The sequence below is a fragment of the Sapajus apella genome, unplaced genomic scaffold (assembly GCF_009761245.1).
Source record: "Sapajus apella isolate SASKATOON/1434 unplaced genomic scaffold, GSC_monkey_1.0 scaffold21, whole genome shotgun sequence".
Lineage (NCBI taxonomy): Eukaryota > Metazoa > Chordata > Mammalia > Primates > Cebidae > Sapajus > Sapajus apella.
In genome coordinates, this window is record NW_022436961.1 from 5,345,299 (window position 1) to 5,365,891 (window position 20,593).

The 20,593-nt window shown below is 42.6% G+C and overlaps 1 protein-coding gene across 1 annotated transcript; it reads left to right on the forward strand.

Annotated features, from left to right (window-relative positions):
• Positions 1–16,969: 16,969 nt before the first annotated feature.
• On the forward strand, positions 16,970–19,324 carry CUNH8orf86 (chromosome unknown C8orf86 homolog). Its single transcript, XM_032288018.1, is given in 4 exon segments — positions 16,970–16,981; positions 17,205–17,355; positions 18,204–18,307; positions 18,309–19,324. Coding segments are annotated over 4 exon segments (498 nt in total). The 3' UTR covers positions 18,540–19,324.
• Positions 19,325–20,593: the final 1,269 nt, after the last annotated feature.

The window sequence follows — 20,593 nt, forward strand, 5'->3', positions numbered from 1 at the left end:
ACCATCAAAATTTTTGAATTGGTAATCAAAAGTCTCTTGCCCCAGGCTGGGCGCAGTGGCTTACACCTGTAATCCCAGCACTCTGTGAGGCCAGGCAGGTGGATCACCTGAGGTCAGGAGTTCCAGACCAGCCTGGCCAAAACACGATGAAACCCTGTCTCCACTAAAAATACAAAAATTAGCTGGACATGGTGGTAGGCACCTATAATCCTAGCTATTCAGGAGGCTGAGGCAGAAGAATTACTTGAACCCAGGAGGTAGAGATTGTGGTGAGCCAAGATCACGCCACTGCACTCCAGCCAGAGCAAGACTCTGACTCCAAAAAAGGCTCTTGCCCTAAATATCTGTCCCAGATGGTTTTAGAAACTCTTCTTCTTAAACTATTAAGGCACAAATAAACTGTTTGTATGTTTGCTTTAAGGCAGAGTTTCCCTCTGTCACCCAGGCTGGAGAACAGTGACATGATCTTGGCTCACTGCAACCTCTGCCTTCTGGATTCAAGCCATTCTCCTATCTCAGCCTCCTGAGTAGCTGGGATTACATGCACACACCACCACACCTGGCTAATTTTTGTATTTTTAGTAGAGATGAGATTTCACCATATTGGTCAGGCTGGTCTCGAACTCCTGACCTCAGGTAGTCCACCCGCCTCGGCCTCCCAAAGTGCTAAGATTACAGGTATGAGCCACCACACCCAGCTGCAAATAAACTCTTAAACAAATGTTTTCTGTTCCTGTGCAATTTGTCCTCCCAAATTCTTCTTCTGATAAGATTTTCTGTAGAGCACAGGATAGCCCAGCTACAGCCTGCATCTTCCAACCTTCCTTGCAGGTGAGATGTGTCTGACTAAATGCTCACCTTTGATGATGAGCAAATGTGGTGCCATTTCTCCATCACTTGCTATGGAGAAATGGCATTTCCTAGGGTTGCTGTAACAAAGTGTACAAAGGGGTTAGCATCCATATTTTATAAGGACCCCTTAAAGATCAATTTAAGAGATTGTCCAGTTCCAGCAAAATGGAGTAAGCATGCACTGCCTTATCTGTCCCATGAAACACAACTATAAACCCTGGCCAGGCTGCATAGGGAGCAGCTAACTAAGCACACTGAAAAGTAAATGACAATAGGCCAGCTGGGGAAGGCTACCAGAATTCAAAGTCCCACCAACCAGTGGTATGTTTACCGTTTGTTTTCCATCAATATCACCTGGACTGAAGGAAGCCCAAAACCCAGAAGGACACACCAGTTGAGAACGGAAAGAAAAACCAAGAGAAACCTTTCTCTAGTGTGAGAAAAGATGAAAGAGAACCACTAAGAGAAAGAGTCCTCTATTTTGCTTTTGTTTTTTTTTTTCTCTTTTTTTGTGCTCTCCCATTCCAGCCCCCAGTTACTATCACAATAGAAGCACAATACTGGCATGTGTCTAAAACTCAGAAGAAAACAGGGGAGCTGTGGTCTCCAGAATGTGGGGTATATTCCCATTGCTTATCACTATGATCTGAATGACTGCAGATTTCTCATCAGAAACCATAGAAGGCAGAAGGGGGAGGAATAACGTTTTTAAAGTGCTAAAAGGAAAAAAACTATGAACTGATAATATCCAGTTTAATGCAATTACTATGACTATTCCATCTGTACTTTTTGTGCAGAAATGGACAAGCTGATCCTAAAATGTGTGAAATTGCAAGGGACCTCAAATATCCAAATCAATTTTGAAATTAAAAAATCAAGCCAGAAGACACACATGTCCTGATTTCAAAACCTACTACAACATTACAGAAATCAAAATCGTGTAGTACTGGCATAAGGATAAACATACAGATCAATGGACTAAAACCGAGAGTCCAGAAATGAACCCACATAGCCATAGTCAATAGATTTTTAACAAGGGTGTCAAGATCGTTCAATGGAAAAAAAAAAAATTGCCCTTAACAAATGTTGCTGGGACAACTAGATAACCAGATGCAAAAGAATGGAGTTAAGCCCTTACCTCACACCATATACAAAATTTAACTCAAATTGGACCAAAGACCTGAATACAAGAGCTAGATCTATTAGAATAAAACACAGCAGTAAATCTCTGTGACCTTGGATTTCACATGTAGACTTTGATAGGACATTAAAAGCACAAGCAACAAAGTTAAAAATGGGTAAACTGAATGATATTAAAATAAAAAACTTTTGTACATCAAAAGACACTAGATCAGGCTGGGTGTGGTGGCTCACGCCTATAATCCCAGCACCTTGGGAGGTGGAAGTGGGCAGATAACCTGAGGTCAGGAGTTTGAGACCTGCATGGCCAACATGATGAAACCCCATCTCTGAAATACAAAAATTAGTTGGGCATGGTGGCAGACACCTATAGTCTCAGCTGCTTGGGAGACTGAGGCAGGAGAATTGCTTAAACCCAGGAGGTAGAGAGCCAAGATCTCACCACTGAGCTCCAGCCTGGGCAACAGAGTGAGACTCTGTCACAAAAAAAAAAAAAAAAAAAAAAGACTGTATCAAGAAAATAAAAATGCAGCCTACAGACTGGGAGAATAGAGCTAGATATATGTTTATAAATAATATATCTAGTACTCAGGATATATAAAGAACTCTTAAAACTCAACAATAGTTTGAGTGCAGTAGGTCATGTCTGTAATCACAACAGTTTGGGAAGCTGAGGCAGGAGGATCACTTGAGCCCAGGAGTTTTAGACAGCCTGGGCAACATAGGGAGATCCTACCTCTACAAAAATTTAAAATGAAAAGATAAAAATAAACCTCCACAACAAAAAACAAATAATCTCATTCAAAATTGGGCAAAAGAGGCCAGGCATGGTGGCTCACATCTATAATCCCAACATTTTGGGACGCCAAGTTAGGTGGATCACTTGAACCTAGGATTTTGAGACCAGCCTGGGCAACATGGTGAAACCCTGTCTCTACAAAAAGAAATACAAAATAAATTAACCAGGTAGGGTGGCATGCTGCCTGTAGTCCTAGATATTCAGGAGGCTGTCGTGGGAGGATCACCTGAGCCTGGGGGAGTCGAGGATGCAGTGAGCCATGATTGTGCCACTGCACTCTAGCTTAGGCAACAGAGCCAGATCCTGTCTCAAAAAAAAAAAAAAGAAAAAAAAAATTGGGCAAAAGACTTGAATAGATATTTCTCTAAGGAAGATATATAAATGAGCAATAAGCACATGAAAAGATGCTCAACATCATTAGTTATGGAAATGCAAATAAAAAAACAATAAAATACCACTTCACACCCCTTAGAATAACTACAATCAAAAAACGAAACAAAACAAAAATAATAAGCGCTGGTGAGGATGTAGAGAAATTGAAACCATCATACATTGTTGGTGAGAATGTCAGATGGTGCAGCTGCTACAAAAAAGAGTTTGGTAGTTTCTCAAAAAGTTAAACCTAGGATGTTTGAAAATTTAAATGTATATGTGACCTAGCAATTCAACCCTAGGTATACAACCAAGAGAATTACAAACAGGTGTTCAAACAAAAACTTGTACAGGATTGCTCATGGTAGCATTATTTATAACAGCCAAAAGGAAGAAATTACTCAAATGTCCATCAACTGATGAATGGATAAACAAAATGTGGCATATCTCTACAGTGGAATATTATTCAATCATAAAAAATGAGATGGTGTAAATGCACAACACGGATGAACATTTAAAGCATGCTAAGTGGCCGGGTGAGGTGGCTCATGTCTGTAATCCCAGTACGTTAGGGGGCAGCGATGGGTGGGTCACTTGAGCCTGGGAGGTCCAGGCTGCAGAGAGCTGAGATCGCACCACCACACTCCAGCCTGGGTGACAGAGGAGACCCTGTCTCAAAAAAGAAAGAAAAGAAAAGGAGAGGAGAGGGAAGGAGGTGAGGGGGGGAGATAAGGGGGGAGGGAAGAGGGAAGGGGAGGGAAGGGGAAATGGGGGGGGAGGGAAAAGAGGAAAAAGGAAAGAGGAAAAAAAAGGTTGGGCAGGGGAGAAAAGAACATACTAAGTGAAAGAAGCCAGACAAAAAAGGCAACCTATTGTATGATTCCATTTAATGAAATATCCAGAATAAACAAATCCATAGAAATGAAGAGCAGATGAGGGATTGCTGGGGTTGGGGAAGGGGGAAATCAGGAATGAATGCTTCATGCGTACAGAGTTTTCAAGCGATGAAAATCTTCTAGAATTAGTTAATGGTGATGGTTGCACAACATTATGAAAATACTAAAAACCACTGAAATATACACTTTAAAATGGTTAAAATGGTGAATTATATATTATGTGACTTTTTTTGTTTTTTTTGAGACAGAGTCTCACTCTGTCTCCAGGCTGGAGTGCAATGGTGCGGTCTCGGTTCACTGCAACCTCCACCTTCCGGGTTCAAGTGATTCTTCTACCTCAGCCTCCTGAGTAGCTGGGATTACAGGCACCTACCACCATGCCCGACTAATTTTTGTATTTTTAGTAGAGACAGGGTTTCATCATGTTGGCCAAGCTGGCCTCAAACTCCTGACCTAATGATCCGCCCACCTTGGCATCCCAAAGTGCTGGGATTACAGGCATGATCCACCACACCCGGCCTATGTGACAATTTTTTTTTTTTTTTCAAACAACCAGACACACGAAAGTTTTTAGTTTATTAAGCTTCTTGTGAAAAATCCACAACGGCCATAGATAACATCAGTGCAGCACGTTTACTCCTTCGGCTGTGATCCAATCTCCAGCTCACTTTTTGCCAGCCCCGACATTGGCCTTTGCAGTCCCCCTGACTTTCTTCATTCTGTTCTTGCGTTCCTTTCGTTGCTTTCTTGAGGTCTTTTTCTTCTCATACATGTCTTGCAAGTCTATGTTTGGGTTCCTTTTTCTTTGCATAATCCAGGGAATCATAAATCACGCCAAAGCCAGTTGTCTTGCCACCACCAAAATGAGTTCTGAATCCAAATACAAAGATGACATCCGGTGTGGTCTTGTACATTTTGCTAGTTTTTCCCGAATTTCTGTCTTAGGCTCTGTTGCCTTCCCGGGGTGAAGGACATCAATGACCATTTGTTTCCTCTGAAACAGTCGGTTGGTCATGAACTTTCTAGTGCAGATAGTTACTGTGTCGTTCATGATGGCGGCCTATCCCTACACAGCCGGGGAGGAAAAGAGCGTGACAATTTGTTAAAAGAATTTTATGTCCAGTGAAAATGTTATTCAAAAGTGAGAGTGAAATAAAGGTGTTTTCAAGTGAAAAATTAACAGAATTTGTCACTAGCAGACCTATTGTAAAATAAATACTAAAGAAAGTTCTCCAAATGGAAGAAAGAGGATATCTGAAAGAAATTTAGAACCTCAAGAATGAAGGCAGAGAAATAAAATGGTAAAAATATGCTTAAACATAATAGAATGTTTTTCTCTTAAATTCTTTAAAATATGTATACGTTGGGGCTCAGAAAACAATACCCCAAAAGTATGGCGCTTTGGTATGCTGAACACTTTGAACTAAATTAGAAAGGACTTAGAAGCTACCTCAGAATCAAGGCCTATCTGGCCCCTCCTTTCTCTATCCCCCAAGCATAAGTAGAGACTTCCCCTAGAATTTCCTTATCTGACTAATTGTCTTAAGACCCTCTTCCTAGGAAGCTCATCAAATAATCAGAAAAGATTGACCACCAGAAAAGAATCCAGTCTAAAAGTTATCACCACTCTCACATAAACTTGTCCTTTAGTGCTCTGAGGCAATGCCAAGAGATAACTTGGGAGGCTTTATCTACCAGGCTAAATGTCACCCCTCACCTTCCAGTAACTTGCTGATGTCATTTAGTTCCTAGGAGAATCATTTACAAGATAATGTCTGGGCCTCCTGGGCCCATTCATTTCCCCTAAAAATCATTAACATGCCCTCCAACTGCCTACATTTTCCCCATCTCCCTCTTCCCTATGAGGAGGATCTGTAAGCCTTAATCATCTGGCCCTTCTCTGGGTCTCATATTTAATATTGCTCCCATGTTTTTCTATGTTAATAATTTTTATTTTATTTTATTTTTATTTTTTTGAGACGGAGTCTTGCTCTGTTGCCCAGGCTGGAGTGCCATGGTGTGATCTCGGCTCACTGCAACCTCTGCCTCCCAGGCTTAAGTGATTCTCCTGCCTCAGCCTCCCAAGTAGCTGGGACTACAGGTGCATGCCACCACACCTGGCTAATTTTTTGTATTTTTAGTAGAGACTGGGTTTCACTGTGTTAACCAGGATGGTCTCCATCTCCTGACCTTGTGATCTGCCTGCCTCGGCCTCCCAAAGTGCTGGGATTATAGATGTGAACCACCACACTTGGCCCTGTATGTTAATACATTTATAGGCCTTTTTCTCCTATTAATCTGTGTATTGTCAGTCATTTTAACAAATCTTTACAGAGAACAAAAGGGAAGCTTTCCCTCTGCCCCTACATATGACAATTGAAAGCAAAAATTATATCATGAGACCTCAAAAGCACAGGCAACCAAAGCAAAAGTGGACAAACTGGATCACATCAAGCTAAAACCTTCTGTACAGCAAACAGTGAAGAGCACAGGGAACTAAATGAAGAGACAACCCACAGAATGATAGAAAATATTTGGGAACTACCCATCAGAAAAAGAATTAATAACCAGAATATATAAGGAGCTCAAACAACTCAACTGGAGAAAACAATCCAATTTTAGAATGAGCTAAAGAAATGAATAGACCTTCTCAAATGTATGACCAACAGGCATAAGAAAAAAATGTTCCACATCACTAATCATCAGAGAATTACAAATAAAACTACAATCTCACCCCAGTTAAAATGGCTTTTATCTAAAAGACAGGCAATAATGAATGCAAGCAAGGACATGGAGAAAGGGGAACCCTCCTACACTGTGGGTAGAAATGTAAACTAGTACAGCCACTCTGGAGAATAATTTAGAGGATCCTCAAAAAACTAAAAATAGAACTACCATATGATTCAGCAGTCTTATTGTTGAGTATCCAAAAGACACGAAGTCAGTGTATCGAAGAGATATCTGCACTCTTATGGTTATTGCAGCTCTACTCACAATAGCCAAGACACCAGATAGGGAAGCAACTTAAATGTCCACCAACAGATGAATAGATAAAGAAAATGTGGGCCAGTCATGGTGGCTCATACCTATAATCCCAGCACTTTGGGAGGCTGAGGAGGAAAGATTAGTTGAGGTCAGGAGTTTGAGACTGGCCTGGCCAATATGGTGAAACCGTGTCTCTACTAAAAATACAAAAATTAGCCAGGCATGGCAGCACATGCCTGTAATCCTACTCGGGAGGTTGAGGCGGGAAAATCGCTTGAACCCGGGAGGCGGAGGTTGCAGTTAACCAAGATCGCTCCACAGCATTCCAGCCTGGCTGACAGAGAAAGAAAATGTGGCACATATATACAATGGAATATTATTCAGCAATAAAAAAATGAAATCTTGTCATTTTCAACAACATGGATAAAACTGGAGGATACTATGTTAAGTGAAATAAGCCAGGCACAGATAGACAAATACCACATGTTCTCATATGCGAGAGGTTAAAAAAAAAAAAAACACTCAACGAATGGAGATAGAGGGTGAAAGGATAATGGGGAGTGGGAGATAAAGCAGAGATGGTTAATGGGTATAAAAATACATTTGGATAGAATGAATAAGATCCAGTATTTGGTAGCATAATAGGGCGGCTCTAGTTAACAATAATTTATTGTATATTCTTAAGTAACAAAAAGTGAAATTGTAAAGTTTCTAACAAAAAGAAATGATAAAGGCTCGATAGGATGGATACCCCATTTACCCTGATTTGATCATTATATATTGTATGCCTGTATGAAAACATTACATGTAGGCTGGGCACAGTGGCTTCTCCCAGCAGTTTAGGAGGCCAAGACAAGAGGATCACTTGAGGCCAGGAGTTCAAGACCAGCCTGGACAACATAATGACACACTGTCTCTACAAAAAAAATGTCAAAAATTGGCCAGCCAGGTATGTTAGAGTGAGCCTATAGTCCCAGTTACTTGGAAGGCTGAGGCAGGAGGATCACTGAAGCCCAGGAGTTTAAGGCTACAATGAGTTGTAATCATGCCACTGCACTTCAGCCTGGGCAACAGAGCAAGACCCTATCTGTACAAAACAAAGTACTCCATAAATATATACAACTACTATGTACCTGTAATAGTTAAAAATAGGGCTGGGCGCGGTGGCTCGTGCCTGTAATCCCAACACTTTGGGAGGCCAAGGCGTGCAGATCACAAGGTCAGGAGTTCAAGACCAGCCTGGCCAACATGGTGAAAAACAATCTCTACTAAAAAAAAATACAAAAATTAGCCAAGCATAGTGGTGTGCACCTGTAATCCCAGCTAGTCAGGAGGCTGAGGCTGGAGAATTGCTTGAATCCGGGAGGCTAAGGTTGCAATGAGCTGCCACTGCACTCCAGCCCAGGTGACAGAGCGAGACTCCATCTCAAAAATAATAATAATAAAAAATAAATTTTAAAAAATTATATCATGGCCAGGTACAGTGGCTCACACTTATATTCCCAGCATTTTGGGAGACTGAAAATCATTTGAGCCTACAAGTTTAAGACAAGCCTGGGCAACATAGTAAGGCCCCCCAAAAAATTTTTTTTAATTAGCTGGGTTTGGTGATACATACCTGTTAATCCCAGCTACTTGGGAGGCTAAGGTGGAAGGATCACTTGAGCCTTAAAGGTAGAGAGGCGTCAGTGAGCCATGACTGCACCACTGCACTCCAGCCTAGATGACAGAGGAAGATCCTGTCTCCAAAAAAATAATTATCTCATGCTTTAAAGAGTTTTTGATATATGTAGACATAATATAGTTAACAACTGCAAGCAGAAAGGAGGAGGGTAAAGAAACCCATGTGGTGGTAAGGTTCCTATATTGCACATGGAGTGGTAAGATGCGAATTCTAAGTAGACTGTGAAATATTAGGTATGTGTCTCATAATATAGAACAACCAATTAAAAAAAATTTTTTTGAGACAGGGTCTCACTCTGTTGGCCAGGCTGGAGTGCAGTGGCACAATCTCGGCTCACTGCAACCTCCTCCTCGTGAATTCAAGCGATTATCATACCTCAGCCTCTAGAATAGCTGGGGCTACGGGCACATGCTACCAGGCCCAGCTAATTTTTATATTTTTAGCAGAGACAGTGTTTTGCTATGTTGGCCAGACTGGTCTCGAACTCCTGGCCTCAAGCAATCCACCTGCCTTGGCCTCCCAAAATGCTGGGATTACAGGTGTGAGCCACCACGCCCAGCCAAAAAAAAATTTTTAAACTATACAGTAAGAGATACGGTTAAAACCCAACAGATAGCCAGGGGTGGTGGCTTACACCTGTAACCCCAGCACTTTGGAAGGACAAGGCGGGTGGGTCATTTAAGCCCAGGAATTCAAGACCAGCCTGGGCAACATGATGAAATCCCATCTCTACTAAAAATACTAAAAAGTAGCCAAGTGTAGTGGTTCAGGCCTGTAGTCCCAGCTACTCAATGGGCTGAGGTGGGAGAATCACCTGCCCCTGAGAAATGGAGGCTGCAGTGAATTTGGTCATGCCACTGCACTCCAGCCTGGGTGATGAAAGACCTTGTCTCAAAAGGGGAAAAAAAAAACAGATAAATTAAAGTTAAATGCAAAAAAAAAAAAAAAAAATTTCAAATAATCCAAAAGAAGAAGCCCCAGCTATTCTAGAGGCTGAGGTATGAGAATCGCTTGAATTCAGGAAGAGGAGGTTGCAGTAAGCTGAGATTGTGCCACTGCACTCCAGCCTGGCCAAAAGAGAAAGAGGAAATAGGAATTTTAAAAACAGAACAAACAGAAAACAAATACTAAAAAGGGAGACCTAACTTCAAACACATTGATACTTACATGAAATGAAATAACCCAAAATAGATTGTCAGGTTGGATTTTATTTTATTTTATTTATTTTTTTGAGATGGAGTCATGCTCTGTCACCAGGCTGGAGTGCAGTGGCGTAATCGGGGCTCACTACAACCTCCACCTCCCAAGTTCAAGCAATTCTCCTGCTTCAGCCTCCTGAGTAGCTGGGACTACAGGCGTATGCCACAACGCCCAGCTAATTTTTATATTTTTACTAGAGACAGAGTTTCACCATGTTGGCCAGGATGGTCTCAAGCTCCTGACCTTGTGATCTGCCCACCTTGGCCTCCCAAAGTCCTGGTATTACAGGCGTGAGCCACTGTGCTCAGCCCAGATTGGATTTTAAAGCAAACAAAAACAGACCCAACTATTTACCATCTACAGTTTTATAACACAAATACATTAAAAATAAAACAATGAGAAAAGACATACCAAGCAAGCACTAATCAAAAGAAAGTTGGAGTGGCTATATTAATATTAAACAAAAGAGACTTCAGAACAAAGATAATTTCTAGAGATAGAGGCAATACATACTAATAAAAGAGTCAGCTAGTACAGTGGCTCACGCCTGTAATCCCAGCACTTTGGGAGGCCTAGGCAGGTGGATCACCTGAGGTCAGGAGTTTAAGACCAGCCTGGCTAACATGGTGAAACCCCAGCTCTACTAAAAATAAAAAATTAGCCAGGTGTGGTGGTTGGCACCTGTAATCTCAGCTGCTCAGGAGGCTGAGGCAGGAGAATCGCTTGAACCTGGGAGGCAGAGGTTTTAGTGAGCTGAGATCGTGCCACTGCACTCCAATCCAGCCTGGGTGATAGAGTAGGATTCCAACTCCAAAAAAAACAGAGTCAGTTCCCCAAGAAGATGTAACAATTTTAGCTGTGTATGCACCTAACAAAAGAGCTTCAAACTACACACAGCAAAAGCTGATAGAATTGAGACAACTGGACAAGTCCACAATTACAGTTAGAGATTTCAACACTCCTTTCTCAGTAATAGATAGGACAAGCCAACATAAAATCAGCACATATAAAGAACCAAATTATTCCATCAACCAACTAGATTCAATTGACATTTACAGAACAGTACACCCACCCAACAAGAACAGAATATACATTCTTCTAAAATGCACATGGAACATTCACTATGATAGATTATTTCCAAGGTCATAAACCTTAATAAGTACAATAGCCTCGAAATCATACAAAGTATGTTCTCAGATCATAATAAAATTAAATTAGCAATCAATAACAAAAAGATAATTGAAAAATCCCAAACACTTGTAAATTAAACAACATAATAATCCATACATCAACGAGAAAGTCTCACGAGGAATTAGAAAATACTTTGAAGTAAATGAAAAATATAATATAAAATTGGTGGGATGCAGCTAAGGCAGTGCTTAGAGAAAAACACACATTATTCAATGTTTATTTGAAAAGAAAAAAATCTTAACTCAGTATTCTGAGCTTCCACATTAAGAAGCTAGAAAAACAAGTGCTCACCTTGGCAGCACATATACTAAAAAAAGAAGCTAGAAAAACAAAATCGATATAAATAAACTCAAAACAATCAAAGGAAACAATAAAGATAAGAGTTAAACCAATAAAATTAAAAACAAAAACAATGAAGAACATCAATAAAACCAAAGCTATTTCTTTGAAAATGTCCATAAAATTGATAATCCTCTAGCCAGATTAACAACAACCAAAAAAAAAAAAGTGGGGAGAGGGAAACATATCGTCTGTATCTGGAACAAAAGAGAGGACATCACCACAGACATTTAAAGAATAATAAGGGAATACTACAGACACTCTACACAAATACAAATTTGATGACTTACATAAAATAAACCAATTTCTTGAAAGCTGTAAAGCCAAAAAATTGAATTCATTTTTAATGAATGTTTAAAATATTCTGATAGTTTCTTGGGGCAATAGAATTGTTCTGCATCCTGCTTGCTACAGTGGTGACATGAATCTACACATACTAAAACTCAGAACGAGGCCGGGAGCATAGATTACACACCCTGTAATCTCACCAATTTGGGAGGCTGAGGCAGGCGGATCACCTGAGGTCAGGAGTTTGAGATGAGCCTGGCCAACATAGTGAAACCCTGTCTCTACTAAAAATACAAAAATTAGCCAGGCATGGTGGCACACACCTGTAACTCCAGCTACTCAGGAGGCTGAGATAGGAAAATTGCTTGAACCCTGGAGGCAGAGGTTGCAGTGAGCCCAGATCGCACCATTGCACTTCAGCGTGGGCAGCAAGAGTGAAACTCCATCTCAAAACAAAAACCAAAAACAAAAAACAAAAAAAAAAACCCAACAACTCAGAGCTATACATACCCCTCCTTTAAAAAGTCAATTTTACTGTTAATTTTTAAAATTAAAAAAATCAATTAGGAAAAGGCCAAATCAATTAAGTGGACACAAGTAAACAGGATATTTCCAGAAGAAACAAACAAAACCTGTAACAATACTCAACTGTCCTAGTAATCAGGAAATGCAATTACTATTAACAATAAGAAATTATTTCAGACCCAAGCATTAACAACAGCAAGTCTTGGAAAGATGTAGCTTAACAGGACTTTCACACATTGCTCGTAGAAGCACAACTGGTCAATGTCTTTGGAGTGGAATTTAAGGAGATGAAGCTGAAAATGGGCCTGCTCTTCACCCCAGCAATGCACCTCTAAAACTTCTCTTAGAAGGCCGGACATCGTGGCTCACACTTGTCATCCCAGAGCTTTGGGAGGCCAAGGCAGGAGGATACCTTGATACCAGCCTGGGCAACATGATAAGACCCCAACTCTACAAAAAATATTAATTAAAAAAATTGTGCAGAAGTGGTGATGTGTCCCTGTAGTCCCACCTACTTGGGAGCTTGAGGCAGGTGGCTCTCTTGAGCCCAAAAGTTTGAGGCTTCAGTGAGCTACGATCGTGACACTGGACTCCAACCTGGGCAGCAGAGTGAGACCGTGTCTCAAAAAAAAAAAAAAAAAAAAAAAAAATTCTCCTAGGAGCATAAAAAAGGATGCGCTCAAGAAAGTTCATTGCAGTATTGTCTGCAATTGCAAAATATTTTCAAAAGCTAGGAAATTCAAATGGTATATTTTTCATAGAATGGAATACTATGTAGTAGTTTTTAATTACACAATATTTTATGATATGATATTTTATTTTCTTTATTTTTGAGACAACCTCACTCTGTCACCCAGGCTAGAGTGCAGTGCCACAATCTCAGCCCACTGCAACCTCCACCTCCTGGGTTCAAGTGATTCTCACCCACCCAAGTAGCTGGCACAGTGGCTCACGCCTGTAATCCCAACACTTTGGGAGGCTGAGGTGGGGGGATCACTTGAGGTCAGGCGTTCGAGACCAGCCTGGTCAATATGGTGGAACCCCTTCTCTTAAAAAAAAAAAAAAAAAAAAAAAAGAATTATGTGGAATTAACAAAGATAAAATCTCAAAAATGTAATGTGGAATGTAAAAGCAAGCTGTAAAAATGACACTAGTTACGCCAGTTTGAAAACATGCAAAACAGTGTTATATATTGTTAGACATCTACATATGCTTTAATAGTATAAATACATGCCTGGAAAACAGAAACAGGAATTCAAGATAGTTGTCTCGGGGTACAATACACACGGGAATTTCCATTGTGTCTGTAACTTCTTTTCTTTTTAAGGAAAATGGGCTGAGCATGGTGCCTCACACATGTAATCCCAGCACTTTGGGAGGCTGAGGCAGGCAGATAACCTGAGGCAGGTGGATCACCTGAGGTCAGGAGTTTGAGACCAGCCTGGCCAACATAGTGAAACCCCATCTCTACTAAAAATACAAAATTAGCCAGGCATGGTGGCGACCACCTGTAAACCCAGCTACTTGGGAGGCTGAGGCGAAAGAATCACTTGAACCGTGGAGGCAGAGGTTGCAGTGAGCCGAGATCATGCCATTGCACCCCAGCCTGGGCAACAAGAGTAAAACTCCATCTCAAAAAAAAGAAAAAAGAAAAGAAAAATGAAGTAAGCAAGGCAAAATATTGGAATTTAGTGATGATTCATGGACCTTCATTATGTTATTCTTTGCATTTTTCTTGTTATTTTAAATATCTCATAGTCAAAACAATAATTGCCTCTGTATACAAAAATATATCATAGTGGTTAAGAGCACTAACCATGAGCTCTGGAGCTGGAAAGCCTGGGTTTTTCTCCCATTTCTACCACTCACTGTCTGCTGGGCTTTAGCAAATTAACTACCTAACTTCTATGAGCCTGTTTGCTATTCTGTAGAATAAGGGTAGCAATAGCACTTTCCTTATATTTTTGTGAAGACTATATGAGTTAAAATACAAGTTGCTTAGTATTATATAACGCTGGACACATAGCAAATACAAGTGTTAGGAATTTTTAATTGTTTTTTCTTTTCTTTCTTTCTTTTCTTTTCTTTTTTTTAGATACAGGGTCTCCCTCTGTCACCCAGGCTGAAGTGCAGTGGCACGATCATAGCTCACTGCAGCCTTGACCTCCTGGGCTCAAGCCATCCTCCCAGCTAGCTTCTGAGTAGCTGGGACTACAGGAGCCCACCACCACACCCAGCTAATTTTTAAATTTTTGTAGAAAGGAGGCTCACTATGTTGCCCACGCTGGTCTGAAATTCTGGCCTCAAGCAATCTTCACACCTCAGCCTCCCACAGTGCTAGGATTACAGGCATGAGCTATTGCACCCAACCCTTTTAAAAATTGTTATTAATTCTCATCCTTGGAAACTCCATTGGCAACACTGTGGTGCCTTCTCCAACACTGTCACCATATCTAATTGATTTAATTGGGCACTCCATCTGGACTTTTTACCTTGCTTAAGTGAGTAGCTTAACTATTTATCAGCCTTGATTTTTTTTTTTTTTTTTTTTTTAATTTTTTGTTTTTTAATATATGGAGTCTCTATCTGGAGCCCAGGCTGGAGTGCCACGGCGCTATCTTGGCTCACCAAAACCTTCACCTCCCAGGTTCAAGCAATTCTCCTACCTCAGCCTCCCGAGTAGCTGGGATTACAGGCACCCATCACTACGCCCAGCTAATTTTTTTGTATTTTTAGTAGAGACGGGGGTTTCACCATGTTGGTCAGGTTGGTCTCAAACTCCTGACCTCAGGTAATCCAACCCCTAGGTCTCCCAAAGTGCTGGGATTACAGGCGTGAGCCACTGCACCCGGCGCTTAACTATCCTATTTTCTTTTTTACCTTTATATTCCAAATGTCTGGCAATGGTAGGAATATGAGTCATTATTAACAAACAAGTGAAGAGATGACAATCCCCCTTTTTTATATATATAGAGAGAGATACAGGGTTTCATCAGGCTGGTCTCAAACTCCTGACCTCATTCCTCCGCCTCCCAAAGTGCTGGGATAACCGGCATGAGCCACCTTGTCCTGCCGACTATCCCTTCTTTCCCCCAATAAACTTACCTGTGTTCTTACTCCCCTTCCCCCCTCCTCTTCCCAAGTCCCCAGTGCTCTAACAGACTGGCTTAAGTACCTCTAGTCATGGAAGATATGCTTAACAACACTCTTCTTGTATAATAAAAGAAACCCATCTGTAGAAATCAAACTTGAAACAAAAGAAAGAGTCTCTAAGGGTGGAATCTTATATCCTAAGGCACCCACCCTGCCCTGCCCGGAATCTATTATCTCTCTCTGCTTAATGAGGGACCATCTCAACAAGTGAAAACACTGAAAGATAACGTGGGAACAGAGCTCTCAGGGAAAATGCCATGAGTGTTCTCTTGAAAAGCTGTGTGTAAGCCACATTTTTAAAAACACAAATCATATTGTGAATGAGTAAAAGAATGTTTTTTATTTACTGGAGAAGCTGGCTTGTTAAATCCTATTGTGAATTCTTTCTTAAAACCAACGTAAGGAATTCCTTTGTTAAGTAAATATTCAAGCCCTTCCCTGCCAAAGAGCTTTTGAAATCTTTGCTGTAATGATGCTGATGTTTTCTGTTTATATGTCAAATGCCTGGAGCTTAATTGTTAATGGGTAAATAAGAGACGCCGCTAGGTCCTTGCCAAGAGAGGCCCAATAGCTGAGCTTGGGAGAACAATGGCTCATCCGGACTTCCCCAGGGAGGGGAGGGGGGAGAGTACGGTTAGGAAAGAGTGGCTCCATTCTCTTGTAGACTCTTGAAGGAGTCAAGGAAGAGACCAACCTGGGGGATGAGAACGCACATGCACGTCCTGAGTGGAGCTGAGCCTGAACAAAGGCGTTGGGCAGAGTTCTGGCCTTGCTTCATTTCTCCTTGCCAGTAGATCAGGAATTCCTGCTGCTCTCAAGAAAACCATCAGAAGCATATGGTGCTATTGGAATCACCACCCACCAGTGGGCAGAGGAAAGCTGGGGTCACAGGCTAATTTCCCCAGGCAGGGCCTGGGTTGAATTCTATGCCCGTCATTGTAGGCTAATCTGCCCCGAGTCCTGCAAAGCAAAATGGGGATGAGCTTGCCTACTCGGTAAGGGTTTTGTGAAAATTAATTCGTATTGTAGAAAAATGCTTAGAACCGTGTCTGATGCATAGTACATGCTATGTATGTTAAATATTTAACTGAGGGTTAAGGGCAGGCACATGGCAAAGTAGCCTTAAATCCAAAAGCAGCAGACCAATTGTAAAGAAAGAACTAACTGGAAATTTTTGTAAGTCTGTTTGCTGAGGAAGCCTTTTCCAGGTTTTCCCGGGTTCAAACGATTTTCCTGCCTCAGCCTCCTGAGTAGCTGGGATTACAGGCACAAGCCACCACACCCAGCTAATTTGTATATTTTTAGTAGAGATGGGGTTTCACCACGTGGTCTGGAACTCCTGACCTCAGGTGATCCACCCACCTCGGCCACTCAAAGTGCTGGGATTACAGGTGTGAGCCACAGTGCCTGGCGCCTTTTCCAGATTTGAAGTTGCAGGGAGAGCTGAGGATACTCACAGAGCAAGGACTTGAGGCAAAGAGACAAAGACTCAGGTCTGCTAAAGCAAGGTCATTCCTCTGGATTCTAGTCCTTCAGATGGCTAGAATGAGGTCAAAGGTAAAGCTGTCACCCAAGTCGGAGGAGACAAATGCTCTCAAGGATTGCCAGACTCTAAAAGTTTCAGAGTTGAAAAGGGCATATAATCAAGCTATAAGCAGCCAGCCAGAAGTTCACAGTGTCCATGTTTCTAGGCACAGGGTGTCTCAGTTCTTGGCATTGCTGGGCCAGCGTCTATACTTAGGGAAAATCCACATGGAAAGCCCCCTCCTTCTCTCTCCAGGAAAACACTCAGCTCAATGCCATCTGGGTCCAGAGCAGGGGACTAGCAAGTACTTGTCAGAGCCTCTTTGGTGCGGGAGTCAAGGAGGCCCTGTACCAGCTGTGGGGCTCCAGCAGGGACGTTACCCCACGTTCAGGAGAGGAATCTGCTGGTCTCCCTCAAAGACCCTCAGGCCCCACCGTGGGCAGCACATCCACCATCTCCTCGCTGCTGTTCAAATTCTCACTTTTATTTGTGTGTCACTTTTAATTTGTCAAAGCACTATCATGTCTACTAGCTTCCACGCCACCACATCTTCAGAGGACACAGAAAGGTGCTATTAGAACATCTGACAGCCAAGGAAGCAGATACTCAAATGGTTCATGGCGCACCCAGGACCACAGAGCTACTAGCAGAGACCACCCATGCCTCTGCCCCTGGCCTGTGCTCTTCACAGCACACTCTGCCACACTCCCTCTCCCGTGTGAAGGCTCCCCCAGGGAAAGAGGAAAAACAAGAGTTATTCTAGGCAAAGTAACCTTAAATCCGACAGCAGCAGATCAATTATAAGGAAGTGCAGCTCCAGGACTGCTCCCCTATCTTCCCATCAGACCTCAGCCCGCAGCTGTGGACACGGGCCTCTATCTCCTCCGCACTGCTTTCCCCACCCTGGTTCCCACTCTGGAATAGGTCCCCCCAAGAGCCAAGGCCCACAGCCCATTATGGCTAGGACGTGCAGTATCTTTATTCTCTGCTTCTCTAGAAACAGCTGGTTCTGCTCAACTCACAGAGATGATTTTCCAAGAACCCCAACACTTCCATCTGCCTGGGCTGCCAGAAAGAGAAAGGGCATCCTCAAAGACACTGAAGACCACCCTCCAGGAGCCGCCTGCCCTGTCTACCATGTGACTGGCTCTGGGTGCCACTTGTCTTGCGAAAGGGGCTGGCTCACATGGCAAAGATATTCCAGATCTTCCTGAAGAAGACAGAAAGAGATGCTCAGGTTGGGGAGGGAATGAGATCCCCTAGGGAAGGGACTACTCCCAGCTGAGGAGTTGATTAGAAGCAACCTTGGAGTTGGCAGGAGCCCCAGAGATTGTCTGAGTTAGTCCAAGAAACAGGCTAAAGGAGCTTGGGAGCAAGAGACTAAAACCAGCCAAGTTTGGGACAAAAGGGAAGGAAAGGGTTGAGCAGTGAACAGAAAGACAAAGAACAGGCAGTTCCAAAGAGCCAAGAATGCAAATCATTTGCAGACGCAGCCAGCGAGAGCCTCCACCGAGGCTGCTGTGGGGGTGCCTGACGCTGTGGGCACAGCCACTTCTACACGTCACGGTGAGCGTGAGTCCATGTGTGTGAGGTCCCCACTGAGTCATCCCGAGTGTGTAATGATTGTATCAGTTGTGAGTCACCAACTGTGTGTCAATCGGGCGGGGTGTGTGTGTGCTCAGTGCACAAGCGTGTGAGGGCTGCCTGTACCCAGAGTGACAGTGGAATGTGAATGAGAGCCAGAGAGCTTGGGGAGTTCAGAGCACTCCCAGGGGGAAGCTGTGTTTAAAGGGCACCACGCTTCATTCACACCATGCATCACACACCACATTTCTGAACACGTTCCAGAGAAAGCCATCTGTGCCCGCTTCCTGCTGAAACCCCCTACGGAGCAGCAGCGCTGAATTCCTCAGGCTCACGGGGTTGTTCTCAGAGTCAGAGATGGCCACAATCTTACAATCCTTCCTGCATTTCAAGCCCTTCGTCTTGCAGAGGGAGGAACTATGGCAGAGAAAGCTGACACAATGGTCCCAGAGTCACAGAGCGACTGGTAGAAAAGCCAGGTGTGGACCCAGGTATCTGTCGGAATTCCCTGCCCAGGACTCAGTGTGTCAGCACAGAGTGGGTCCTTTTTCCTTTTCTCAGCAGGGATGTGATGACATCACTTCTTTTAACTAAAACGCACCCAGATCCTCCCATAAAATGAAACCCTGACTTCACGTCCTAAAGGCTAGATTTGATGAATAGCCCAAAAGGAAAAGTTGGGGCATCTCTGGCCAGACGGTTCTAGACCAAGAGTCATTTGACCTACTTTCCTAGAGCCTTGCCCCACCCAGTTCAGGACAAGTCCACAAGGAGACCTATTCTTAGGTCTCTAGGTCCAAAACTGGCCAGGTGCTTTGGCAGCCTTGAAGCTGTGTGATTCGGAAGCTGCTTCTGAGAGGTTTGCGGATGTCTCACGCAGGACTCCTGATTGGTTCTCCTGCCACCTTCCTGATGGCCATTTCACGGCTCAATTTCATGTGCCCCACAACAATGAAAAAATAAATGAAAGGAGGTAATTTATTTGAGCAGTTCTATAATTGAGTATCTCAAAGGGTTTAATAGGTAAAGAGCCTAACCCTATTAACTAGTAAGTTGAGGTTTGGGGATTATCAATGAATTTCAATTACCCATTCCATTCATTCTTCTCAGATGGCTCAGAGTTGACCTGAACTTCAAAGGGATCCCTTCAACCACCGGATTTATTGTTCTTATTTCATATTAATTAAGTAGTTACTATATACACAGCACTGTTGTGGCCATTGAGTAGGCACAGATACTTCCCTTCATCCCTGGAGAGCAGAGATTTATTATCTCATTTATGGGAACTTCAAAGCCCTTTCGCTCCAATTACAGCTTGTCACTGACCATGGAGGCAGCTGAGATGCTCAGGGCACATGAGGCAGGGAGGGGGGGGGCAGAGAAATCACTGATCCGGGCTAGATCTGGAGTGAGGCTGGTCTTACACTTGGGCCCAGGTTCTATGTTTATAAAGTAGTGTTTTTCCCAACAAGGCTCTGCTAAGAATATGCCATGGGAAAGGGAGTTGAAAGGATGCCTTCTTATGTGGCAGACTGACTGACAGAGTAAGGGTTGATGTAGTAAGTGTCCTTCATATGTGACACATGGGCAAGAGAGTAGAATAACCAAATGTTTCCTTGATAAATATATATATATATTTGTAAGCGTATTTATGTCAGCATTGTTTGTAATTACAAAAAGCTATAAAGGACCTGAAAAATCCATTGACAGGAGATCAGTTAAATAAATCAATCATGGTACAATCATACAATGGAAGACAAGCAACTATGAAGAAGGAGTTAGACCTACCTACATTGACCCAAAAAGAGGCACAGGATTATTAGGTTTTAAAAAAAGTAAAAGAGGTTGGGCACAGTGGCTCACTCCCATAATCCCTGTACTTTTGGAGGCAGAGGCAGGAGTATCACTTTAGCCCAGGAAGTCGAGGCTGCAGTGAGCTATGATTGTGTCACTGCACTGTAGCCTGGGTGGCAGAGCGAAAGAAAAAGAAAGAAAGAAAGAAGAAAGAAAGAAAGAAAAAGAAAGAAAGAAAGAAAGAAAGAGAGAGAGAGAGAGAGAGA